Source organism: Madurella fahalii (genome assembly GCF_045866475.1).
Source record: "Madurella fahalii IFM 68171 DNA, scaffold_2, whole genome shotgun sequence".
Classification (NCBI taxonomy): domain Eukaryota; kingdom Fungi; phylum Ascomycota; class Sordariomycetes; order Sordariales; genus Madurella; species Madurella fahalii.
In genome coordinates, this window is record NW_027263972.1 from 165,182 (window position 1) to 177,213 (window position 12,032).

The 12,032-nt window shown below is 52.9% G+C and overlaps 4 protein-coding genes across 4 annotated transcripts; 2 read left to right on the plus strand and 2 right to left on the minus strand.

The window, feature by feature from the left end:
• Positions 1-587: 587 nt before the first annotated feature.
• PRM1 (plasma membrane fusion protein prm1) lies at positions 588-2,711 on the minus strand (the record flags this gene model as incomplete). Its single annotated transcript, XM_071058228.1, has 1 exon — positions 588-2,711. One exon carries the CDS (start codon positions 2,709-2,711, stop codon positions 588-590), a length of 2,124 nt encoding a protein of 707 aa, XP_070914329.1.
• Positions 2,712-5,538: 2,827 nt separating this feature from the next.
• MFIFM68171_02807 (Putative glutathione-dependent formaldehyde-activating enzyme) lies at positions 5,539-6,108 on the plus strand (the record flags this gene model as incomplete). Its single annotated transcript, XM_071058229.1, has 1 exon — positions 5,539-6,108. The coding sequence occupies one exon, from the start codon at positions 5,539-5,541 to the stop codon at positions 6,106-6,108; it is 570 nt and encodes a 189-aa protein (XP_070914330.1).
• Positions 6,109-6,584: 476 nt separating this feature from the next.
• HAS1 (ATP-dependent RNA helicase) lies at positions 6,585-8,544 on the minus strand (the record flags this gene model as incomplete). The annotated part of the gene is made up of 4 exons (XM_071058230.1): positions 6,585-6,722; positions 6,780-7,669; positions 7,738-7,836; positions 7,911-8,544. 4 exons carry the CDS (start codon positions 8,542-8,544, stop codon positions 6,585-6,587), a joined length of 1,761 nt encoding a protein of 586 aa, XP_070914331.1.
• A 1,780-nt stretch (positions 8,545-10,324) lies between these two features.
• Positions 10,325-11,044, plus strand: MFIFM68171_02809 (uncharacterized protein; the record flags this gene model as incomplete). The annotated part of the gene is made up of 2 exons (XM_071058231.1): positions 10,325-10,666; positions 10,739-11,044. 2 exons carry the CDS (start codon positions 10,325-10,327, stop codon positions 11,042-11,044), a joined length of 648 nt encoding a protein of 215 aa, XP_070914332.1.
• Positions 11,045-12,032: the final 988 nt, after the last annotated feature.

Sequence of the window (12,032 nt, forward strand, 5' to 3'; positions counted from 1 at the left end):
CACTTGCTGCGTCAGACCCTTGCAGGTTGACAGTGGGGCATTGGCGATCCGACCCACTACTGCAGGACGGGATGGGTGAAGACTCGGTCGCTGTAGGCTTCATGTTCCTTTGGCGCGAGAATTACGTGTACGTCGAGTTCAGATGGCTGTAAATCATGGCTGGTATGTCACGCAAACAAATTGAACCCCGCGGTACACCATGGCTGGGCGAGCCACGCAAGCAACTTAAACTTTGTTCCCTATCGGAAGAAAAATAAAGCAGCACACTTCGACGTTTCACGACTACATGTGCGGGAAACGCCGTTTCCCGGTAAGGTTCGTCAGCTGGGTTACACAACATAAACCACTGACCACTCACGGTATCTCTGTCAGACAGGAAGTTTGGCAGAAGGATCATCGGATGAGGCCAGCAATATAAAGACCAAACGCCAAGGGGCGAGTTAGTGGAACCTTCAAGGCGCACTTTATTGGGTATCTGAAAAGTCTAAACAAAGCAAAAGTACCGTCATCCTGCCCTAAACTGGTGAGTAGCTGGGTGGCGGCGGCATCGAAAACAGGCATGTGGAGTTTGGTTGACTAAGCCGCCTCTAGCGGTCAAGGTCCTCCATTTCCGGATGACTGCTTTTCCGGGCATGCGACGGCCACCTCGCCGGCCCTGTCCTACCCCTCTTCACGCTGCCAGCATAAACCTCATCCTGGCTAAAGCTAGAGTCATCGTCTCTTACGGACCCTTTGATACCATACTGCTCCCCACCTTCGGCTCGTGTCTTTTCCTTCTGCGCCGCACCAACCAGGGCCCGAACAACCCCGATGAGGACGATGATGACGTACACCAGGAGCAGGGCCGTCGAGATGAGCGCCTCCTGAACGAGGCCACTCTGCAGCTTGTTGATGACGTAGTTCACCGCTGAGGTGATCTCGTCTGTGGTAACGCTCGCTGGGGAGGCGAGGAAACTGGTAAGGTCGCTGTCGCCATTGACACTATCATTGGCGCCTTGCGAGAAGAGGTCGTTGGCAAACAGCGGCAAGCTGACGCGCGCGTTCTCATGAACCCAAGTGAGGCCCTCCTGGATCGTCTCGATCTTTCTTGTGATCAAGCAACCCACGAGACTGCGAGCTGTGTTGAGTAGGATGGTGTCGTCGAAGACGGCTGTGATGGCCTTGTCGATCTCTGCGTCGAACGTATTCAGGGTGTCGTTGACAGCCGAAGTGGCGTTGTGTACCCAGCCGAAGACTTCGTCGTTGATGTCGTTCTGAAGATCAAGAATAGCCCCGTTCGCATCGTCCGCCCAGTTTGTCGACACTTGCTTGAGTGTCCCGACAACGTCTTCGGCAAAGTTGCCGACCTGGCCGGCTAGCGCTGGAGCCTCCTTCTCGATGGACCGCAGCAGGATCACCTGGCACAGGCAGGAAAAGAAACCGGCCATGGCAATCGAGAGAACGAAAAGCGCAGGCAACGAGGTCGAATACGCAACGGCCCACCGGGCCAGCAGATGGTTCTTGCCCTTGAACTTGGACGCAATCTTGACGCCAAATCCCGCCGACATGGGCCTCGACGCAAGGTATACGACATCCATCGGGTCGTAGCCCTGCTCCGTGAAAACCCTGGCGCGTTCCTTCTCTCTGCGCCACTTTCGGATCTCCAAGTAACCCATGCCCACAATAGCCAGGACTGCTAGGATGGGAATGACAACCGCAAAAGCGATTTTTGCCTTGGCGACGATATCGAAGAGAGTGTTAAAGAAGTCGTTGAGGAACGAGTTGTTGGAGCAGAAAGACAGTGCCTGCTTCTGGGCGACAGGGAAGACGGATTGATCAAATTGGTAGGAGCCAAAAGTTGAGTTGATCTGCTCCCTGACGAAATTGAAGGGAATGGCGATGGCATTTTTTGCAAAGTTCTCGACCTGGTCGAAGTTTGGAATCGTCGTGTTCAGAGCCACCAGGTCCTGCACAAGGTCATCGGGGTTGATCTTGATATTCTTGAGGTCGTTGAGGTTCTTGGTAAGGTCGAGCGTTGGGATGTCACCCAGGCCAATGCCACTGATCAGATTGCTAAAATTATCAGCAAGGTTGTCTAGGCCACCCTGAACGGCGGAAACCGTGTCCGAGATTTGGCTGGTAATGGTCCCGATGGCGTCGTTCATGATCTTTGTGGCGCCCTCCACCACCTTGACGGAGAGATCTAAGCCGCTGTGGATTAAGGCCGTGACCACGCACACCCACGTCCCGACGTACATGTTGATGACGAAAAAGATAAGGTTCTCGACGCCCGTCAGGATCATCATAAGCACCTTCACCATCGCCGACACAGCAGCGTTGATGCCGTCAGAGGCGAGGGAGTTGACGCCAACCGAGAGGTAATGCGGCATGGATGCCATGGCACTGCCAACGTCCTCGACCTTGGTGCATGCGGACAGTGCCTTGACCTTTGCCTCTCCGATATCCTCGTTGAGGCTGCCAGTGAGAAGCACTACACGGACCAGGACCAGGATCAGCAGCACGGTCCAGCGGTTGAACCATAGCTGTGATAACCTGGCCCGGAGTCCTAGATAAGGGGTGATGGCAGGTGAAGTGTGGACGTGGGGGCGAAGTTTCGGCGCGGATCTGGGCTCGTCATTGAGATCGACCATATTCCAGCTGTCAGCGTTTAGATTCGGTGGTAATGGCGGTACCGGGGGCACAGCCCCCGACTTCTTCTCGTCGAAGAACATGGTGTTCGTCCAGGAGTCTTGTGAAAGTTTGGGGCCAGCCCAACGGTGTTGTTGCGGCTGTGGTTTGAGTATTGGTATCGTGAAATTATCGTTTAAACAATTAGCAAGTTTGTTGTTTCGGTGTAGGCCAGCTATGTTGAAGAAAGAAATAGAACAGAAAGGGAAAAGGACAGAAAGATGAGTGTCAAGAAAAAATATTCTTCATGATGTCTTATTGATGCATGACTCTATGAGTGAAAGAACCGGAGACGAGGCGGGCAAACAATAGGAAAAGGATGTGGAACAATGGAGTCAATCATCGGGGCTGGTGGCCACATTAAAAGCGACAACAGACAGTGCAAGGTGACAAGTCTGAACGTTGACCTCTTCTTTGTCCGGAGCGATCAAGACCATTCATTGCCGTGGGGCCGCTCAGCGAAGCGCTTGCCGCTAAACGCCCGGCGCCTCGCAGCCAGTCGCTTCTTTGTTCTGGGGGTCGCAAAGCGGCTCGCCAAACCCGCGTGCTCCGCGTGTGAGGCAACCAGCCAGAAGCCAAGAGCCGATATTCTGGGGCATCCGCTGTCCCTGTCGAGCATACTGCGTATTGAGCCATGAACCAGGCGAGCGACCACAAGGTTAAAAAGAGGGGACAGCGCCATCAACTGCCTCATTGAGCATCACGTCAAACTCGCGTTGAGGCATGATTAGGGATCAGCATCTTTTTCCTCCCCCTGCAAGATCTTGATGTCGATGCGGTGGCTGCTATGTGGCTTCTTGATAGAGGAAGAATGATTGCAGTGACGGTTTTCTGTTGATGGTCCTCTGGTGGACAAGCGAATTTGTGCATTTCGTGGGCTGGTTGTCTGAGGAACTGGGTCGGGTTTGGGATGATTGGCTCTCAGTCGCCAGGCACGGCGGCTGGCATGACCCCGCCTTCCGAACGAAGCGCTGCCAGCGAACGAGTGCAGAAATGCCAGTTTCAAAGTGTGGATCCTGCAGGACAACGATGGTTTCTCAAAATAGCTAAACTCAAACCTGTGATTCAATGCAACACCAGAGGATGGCAGTGTAATGATTGTAAGGTCACCTGAACAAAAGTGTAACGTGACTCGCCGATGGACACGTGTGAGAAGTCACCAAATGCCAACCCCAACCCTAAAAAAGATCAGAGTGCATTGCGCATTCTTTCTCCACCTATTGCCCAAATGCATCGTTGTCCGCAATGCCGTACAGGTACCCAATTTACACAGAATGAGCGGATGCAATCCAACCCAACGAACGCCAAGTCCTCCAGCGCGCAAAATCGAAACCCAAAATAAGTCTGGCAACCGGGATATCTCGTCCATAATTCTCTTTCGCAACGCAAAATCCACCTCATCTGCCATCGCTTTTCGTCCTGGGACCACCCCCTGATGGCCTATGCCTCTCAGGGACAAAATGTTCGCGCTTCGCGGTTCCCCATGTCATTTCCAGGACTTCCTGTCTGCGCTCCCCAGCCAATCTGCTTCGTTCGGCCTCCGCTTGCTTGCGCTCTTCCCTCCTTGCTCTGAGGGAGCGGAAGAGCATGCTGTGATTATGGCCCCTGATTAGGGTATTTAAAGGCGTAGACTTTGAATTTTTGAGGCCGCTCCGTTATCCTTGTTTGCAGGAGTTCTCCGGCGCCGGTATTGGTTGTAGAGGATTGGTGATGGAATGTTGCAAAACTTTGCCACGATGTGTCTCTAAACGGCCGGTGACCTGCTATAGAAATCCACAAAATGAAAGCGACACGATGCCGGCAGAAGTGCTTCTCTGTCGCTGGGGAGGTGTTCATCTCCTAATTATATAGCTGACATCGACGTTAGCTTTGCGGCACAATTATGTGGTGTCGTGCTTATGTCTTCTGGTGCTGCGTGCGAGGCTAATAAGGCCGCCCGCTAGGCCAACAACAGGGCGTTCTGGGTTCTGAGTCTGACCTCCGACACAGCCACCCGTTCGTGACTTGCTCACTTGGCTCCCTCGGTGGATAAGAGAGTCGCTGATCGTTATCATTTTCTTTTGAATGCATTCACTTCTACCGTTTCAGGAGGACTCCTGGTACATTCCGTGCTACACATCCTAAATGCTGCATATTTTGCATCTGTCAATTATTAATTGCAAAAGAAATTCAGTGTCCGAAATTAAAAATTTCAAGTATTACTACACTTCAGACATTTGGAAGATGAGAGAAGAGATTGGAGGCTTTACGTGAACGGCGCCAGCCATCTTGGCCATTCTACCCTCAATGGTTTTCTGGCTACAATGTCTGACAGCTTATAAGAATATCCTGAATACAAGAGCTTGAATTTCCAGAAAGATAACTCTCAGAAATTGCAACTAGCGGAGCTCGTTTAACTTTAGCTAGTGCGGTGTATGAGCAAGTCGACCTAAGCGCGAGATTTGGAGGGCTTACCCGCGAAGCAAAAGCAGCGAGGCCGAAACCAGATGTCTGCCGGAACACAACCAAAACGTCAAAACGTCAAAACACGATTGCGTTATCTCCCAGACCGATTGGTGCATCGATAAGCTATTTTGCCGAGCATTATGTTACGCTAAAGACGGGAAGGGACGGTTGTAAGCGATAGGGGAGCTCGTGAGGTCTGGGTTAAAGATATGCGTACCGAGAACGTGAACGAGGGGAACGCATCGGCCGGATAATAGTCCAAAAATATCGGTAGTTGATCAATAGCCGTCATTCAGGGTCCAAGAGTCCAGGACCCCTATGTATACATCATGGTGGCTCCTGATGCCCTTTCCGTTCTGATTCCTCTTCCACACGCTCGAATTAGGGTGCCTGGCAGGCTTAAGAACTACGAGAACATCAGCAACCATGGCTCTCTCTCTCCACCCGCTTATCGACAACGGTATCACTAAAGGAGACCCTTCCTTTGCGGGAGGGAAGCTGCATTGCCTCTGCTCTAACAACCCGGTCGAGGTGACGCTCTCGGGCAATGTGGCGCACAATCACGCGTGTGGCTGTTCCAAGTGCTGGAAGCCAGCAGGCGCCCTCTTCTCCCTTGTGGCAGTCATCCCAAAGAGCCAACTATCCGTCACGGCCAACGCGGACAAGCTGCAGATCGTTGACAACAGTGCCGCTATCCTCCGCTACGCTTGCAAAGAATGCGGCACGCATTTGTACGGACGCATCGAGAAAGAGCATGCCTTCCACGGCTTTGACTTTGTGCACATTGAGCTCTCGGACGAGAAGGGCTGGCAGGAGCCGCAGTTCGCCGCCTTTGTTTCGTCCATCATCGAGCAGGGGTTTGATCCCAAGCGCATGGATGAGGTGCGTGGCAAGTTCAAGAGTCTTGGCTTGGAGACCTATGATGCGCTATCACCACCGCTTATGGACGCGCTTGCCACCTGGACGGCTAAGAAGGCAGGGAAACTACCCGCATGAGAGGTCTAAGGCTTTTATGACGGTTTGGAGGGAGCAGGGGTTTTGTTTGTATTCCTCACGTGCCATTACTTAGGAGCGGTCCTCGAATCAAATGTCCTTAACCAAGCGGTATGAAATTGAAGTGGTACATCGATCTAATCAGGTGGCTTGTGCCTCAACGGCCTACCTGCCCTTGCCGCTAATCAACTCCAAGACAGCATATGAGAAAGTTTAGCGATGGGTGCATGGCTGGGGCATGGCCCGGGTATTTGGTACATCGGGCTGGCGTGCAAAGCCGCGGATGATTAACAAAGCCTCCAACAACTCAGAGACAGCGTCAACGGGTGTAAAGAGATACACAAATGACGAAGGGATAACGGCGCATTGGGAATGAAATATCCGCCTTCTTTTGATCTCGGACGCCGCAACGCCATGTAGAACTGATGTAAACGAACCCCTCCCGCCGATTACGCCTGGAGCTTATTATACGCGGAAGGTTATTTGCTGTGGGGGCCATTGCCCCCACCTTGCCGCGGCTGACTGCCGTACGCTCTCCTTGCTTGAGGCTTTTTATCCCGACTCAATCCTGCTGATAGCGTAATGTCGACTCTGGGCGGTGTGGCGAAGCCAAAGCTCTGCCAAGTCTTGTTAGCCAAGGGTACATTGAGACAGCTGCGATGAGGGTCTCTCACCTTTGCCACCTTGACCAAGTCAAGTTTATGGATATCAAAGACACTCCGAAGACTGTGAGAAGCGTAGGCGTGGAGGTAGGAACGGTAGCCGTCCTTGGCGCTTTGGTTGAGATAGTAATTGCTCCCAATGAGCTTCTCCAGCTGCGATTGAACATTGAGGATCTTGTTCTTGGGAAAATCGTACTCAACCACCGGAACCTTGGCGGCTTTGAGATGGGCTAAGAAGCCAAGTTCGCTCGGTTGTAGGAAGAGCAGTGACCGGCCCTTGGTGTTGTTACCCCGCGCTGTCCGGCCGACACGGTGGATGTAGTCGCGCGGGTCATCTGGAGGATCGAACTGGACAATCCAGTCGACCTGCGGAATATCGAGGCCGCGAGCCGCGACGTCAGTGCAGATCAGCGTGCCCTGTTTGGCGTTGCAGAACTCGAAGAAAGTGTTGGTCCTCTTCTGCTGCTTCTGCTTTCCGTGGAGGTCGAGAACTTGCAAGTCAATGTACTGCAAAAGCTCGCTGTAGTACTTGACTGAATTGCACGACGAGAAAAAAACGATCACCTTCTTTTTAGACATCTTCTTGAGGAACGAAAAGAGCAGGAGGAAGCGCTTATCAGCATCGACGACGACATATCCCTGATCAAGGCCTTCCACCGTGCTGAACTGCTTCTCCTCGTCGACATTGATGTAAAGGGGTCCCGGTCTTAAGGAGATTCTTGCGAGATCCTCAACCTTTGTGGTCTGTGTAGCCGAGAAAAGCATCGTTTGCCGGTCATCCTTGGGGAGGATCTTGACGATTTGGCGCATTTCGTCTTCGAAGCCAATCTCCAAAATCCGGTCGGCCTCGTCGATGATCAGGGACTTTAGATTCTTGAAGACGAACGGTGTATTTTGGAGGTCTGTGGTGCACTATGTCAGCTCCCACGCCACACCAGGGTCGGGAATCGTGCCGCAGGCGATGACATACGGTCAAGCAATCTGCCGGGTGTGGCAATAAGAAGGTTGACACCCTTCCCAAGCTTCTCTGCCTCTGCCCTGCGATTTGCGCCTCCAATAACGACTCCATCTGCAAAGCATGCTATTAGTATAAGGTTCCCAACAGTGCCCTGTTGCCGAAGAGAACGCGGGGCTGCTTCTTACATGTCTGTGAATGGTTCTTCATCAGTTCTCGGGCGACCCCAAAGATCTGCAGTGCCAGCTCGCGTGTCGGGGTAACGACAATAGCACCGGTTCCGTTTCTCGGCTTGAACCGTAGGGAACTGAGCATTTCGACGGCGGGGATAAGGAAGGCAAGCGTCTTCCCCGACCCGGTCTTGGCTGCTCCGAGTACATCCTTGCCTGCAAGCAGGGGCGGTATACCTCGTCGTTGAATCTCCGTCATCTTCGTAAAGCCCATCTCGGCAATTGCCTTCATGGTCTTTTCGGACAGGTTGAGTTCTGAGAACGCCTGGGCATCCGTTGAGATGGGAGGAGGAAGCAGCGAGCCGTCGTCTTTTGGGGCCTCGTCTAATTCGGCCGACCTATCCTGCCGACTTGGGTCGTCTCCATCCAGGCTGACTTGTCCTTCATCAGAACCGTCATTGTTGCGGCTGGCAGCCCTCTCTTCGATGTCCCGCTCGGCTGTTTCGCTGTCGCAGTCGCTTCCGGCATCACTGTCGTTGGGAGTGGCGTCCCTCCTAAGCTTCTTAGCTTTGGAAGCGACGGCGGCGGTCGTCTCGAATTTGGAGCTCTTGGCGTCCTTGAACTTCCTCTTTTTGCTGAGATTGGAAGCCATGATGATGGTGGTGGAACTGCTCGATAGAGAATCCGGAATCATGCTGCAAACTTGAACTCGCGGATTTTTTTTTCCAACCGGGAGCTTATCGGGAGGATTGATAGTGGGTGCCCTGGGACCCGGCCAATCATGTCTTGGCAAAGCCCAGTAGGACACCTTCGGTCGGGTGTAGGCGGGGGATCCATCTGGGTGGGGCTTGGGGGACGGAGCGCGGATGAAGGTTTTGCCGCGTTCCGGCGGGGCATCTGCGCACAGGCCTCTTTCAATGACTGACCTCATTTACGTAAGCGTTTTTAATCAAAGTCCAGGTGTCTGTAAGTCCCAGGTGGTTGGTTTTGCAATTCGGCAAATGATGAACCACTTCGGTTACGAAATTGCCCGAACAACACCCTGCCCCACACTCCGACCTCGCTGACCTGGACACTCCCTAAAACCCTTTAGACGCTTCCGTCTCACCCAGTTTTGTCTATCTATTCAATACGTATTGAAATTCGATTATCGGCAACCTGCGCAATGTTATACAAGAGATCCGGAATATGCCATTGCCGCTCTCTTCCTTCCCTGACTCTTCGGTTCCATTGACCAGGTCGCACTTCGCATCCCACATGAATGGTCCCATTTTCGACGCATTGCACACCGGTGGCACAGTGCATCGGGGTCCTTGGAAACCGGGGTCTGGGTACCCTCGTTGTGGTAACCAATTTCCCTGCCGTCCCCGAAGTCTGCCAGATGTGTCAGCCCAGTTGCTTTTGCGCGAAACACAGCGCATCTCAACGTTGTATCAGCTGAAGGCACCTTCCCATGCGGCGGTCTGCCTTTGTATCCCATCGAAATGAACTGGTTCCGATCCTCTATTCTGGGCTCGGCTCCAGGCTTGACCCTTGCGGTGAGGTCTCGCTAGGCGAGGACTCTCGAGAGCACATTTCGGTGTGTAGAGCCAAAAATAGTACAGGGCTGCACTTCGAGGTAGCACCTCACATCCATACACCTGGGTATCCAATGCTTACATCACGAGGCGATCTCGGAGCACAGTGGGAGCACGAGGACGGTCCGCTTGGATGGGAGCCCCGAATATCCACATTTCTGCACATCATGGCAAAGACTCGGGCAAGCGGCATCAATCTGTTTGTAGTGAGCTCTTACCTCTCTAAGCCAGCTGAGCCTAGTTTCAATAATACATATTCTACACAGATTGCCGTAGCTAATTCGCTCAACGGAAGACTAAGTCTTTTCTACTCCGAACGCGACTTCTTCGGAACCGGCATCCTTTGACTCCCACAACAGTTCCGATCAAGGCAGCCAAGCATGCTCTTTCCCTCTTTTACTGCGTTTGAGTGACATCCTACGAGGCGCAGACACGGCCCAACCCGATCCAGGTAACATCGTGGGCATCACGAGCAGCTCTTTATTGGCCGAGCTTGGGCGTCAAGACGGCAGGTGGTTGCATGCCAGGTTTGTGGGGTAAGGATGCACAAATGGAGGTCATGATTTCTTGATACGATTTCCAGAGTCCTACGTCGCCGGCAATTGCTTGGTCCATGACAGTCCATGACAGTCCATGACAGTCCATGAGTTGATGGCCTAACCGATCCGTTGGGTGACGGCCGAAGTAGGAAGGTGTGGAAGGGAACCGGGACCACGATATAAAAGGCCGGGTGTTTCCTCCTCCCTGGGATGCTGCGATCGACAGCGGCTCTTTCAAGACCTTGGTACCGGATACCGGATCAACCTTCTCTAGCCTGCACTCTTAGTCAGTTTTTCTATTCGAAGTCTACCGACCATGAAGCTCATCGTTCTTTTCACCTTTCTTCTCGGCCTTGCCGTCGCCCTCGAGTCTGCCAGACTCGAGGAACGTGCCGGACGTCAGCGTGCGCAAATCCCAAGGCCTAAGAAGCTCTCAGGTGCTGCGACGTTGCGGGCCGCCAAAAGACCTCCCAACGCACCCTCTGAGTATGAGACCTCAACTGCACAGGTCGCGCGCCGGCAATCCAAGGCGGCGTTCAAGAGGGTCCCTCCAGCATTCATTGATCCTAGCCAGCTGCGGCGGCGTGAGAGCGTTGACGTCCTGAGAAAGCTACGCAGGCAAGTCCTGGTCAGCGACTTCTTTGAGTGCACAAATTCGGTAAGAGAGCCTTCGTGTTGCTATGACACACTGTACGCACCAATCTCTCAATCCAAGCTAACGGCTCCGCAGAACCCGAGCCCCAACCCGGCGGACTGTGATGTTATCGTCAACCAAGTCCTCTCGTCCAGCGATGAGCTTATCGTTACGGCAAATGCATGCCTTGTCTTCTCATTCAGGACGTGCCAGGGCTTCTTCTGCTCTCTGTGCGAAACCTTGAGCACCACAACCGACTTCATCGGCAGTCAACTTGATACGGTCGATGCACTCTGCGTCGAGAATGGCCAGTCTGGTACTATTGTTGGCGAGGACTCTCCGCAGTGGGATGCTGGTTTCACGTACGCGGGAGCCCCGTTGCCGACATACGATGTTTGTTGAGAGCAGGACGCATCGAGTATGAGGGCAGTGGCTTGCCGGTTGTTGGGATTCACACTCAGCGTGCGGCAATAAGCATACCTAAGGCACTTCACTAGGCAGTGATTAGTAGTGGAACTTGGACTAGCAAGTCATGAGAGCTACACTTAGTTTCTATTCAAAACGGGGGACGCCGGAGTGCTCACAGTGCGAAGTTATGTCGGCGATATTTACTATCTTGCGGCTTTTATTGGCAATCTTGGTCAGAATACACGGGAATCATCCCTTATTGCTTTTTGGCTGTCATTTCCGTTGCATAGTTGCTAGACTCGTCTTCCTCCTTTATGCAGCATATGCGTTATTAGTATGGCTACGTTATCGACCTCATCAAAGTTAGAAAAAAAAAAAAAAAAAAAAAAAGGAGAAAAGAAGAAAGGTATCATTATCCTGTTGGCCAATGCCTTTAGTCGTTTTGTCTAACCAAGTAATAGCTTCAGCGTGCTACTTGTGAAAATACCAAGGTGACGATTCATAACCTCCTTCATCTAGGCCCGATTATTCGGTGAGTCCCGTGACTTGCCAGAACTTCCTAGTGGGGCGCTCCCCAAAACCCAACGCCCACGAGCTTTTGAGCCCCGCTACCAAGGCTACATTGGGCTTGGCATTCCCGTCATCTGTGAGTCCCGGACTCATAATTTGCGGCCCGAATGAACCCTAAACCTCGCATCGCTGGCAGCGCAGTAGGTTCTAGTGCATACTACGTATGGTCTCGAAAACTCGGGCACCTAGGGACACGGCTGTGCTTCCGAGCAATGCGTTCTTGTGGACCGGCTTGCCCGAGGTAGGCTACCGACAGTATTCCCCCACTGCTGTCTCCCGCACCACGGGGTCCGGGGCAGGCCGCACAGAGCCAAGCAAAGGAAGGAACAAAGTTTACGTGAAATGCAGCCGTTCGCCCAGGGGCATGCATGCGAGCCGCTGGTCAGCTGGACCCTCAGCCAACTTGGCATTT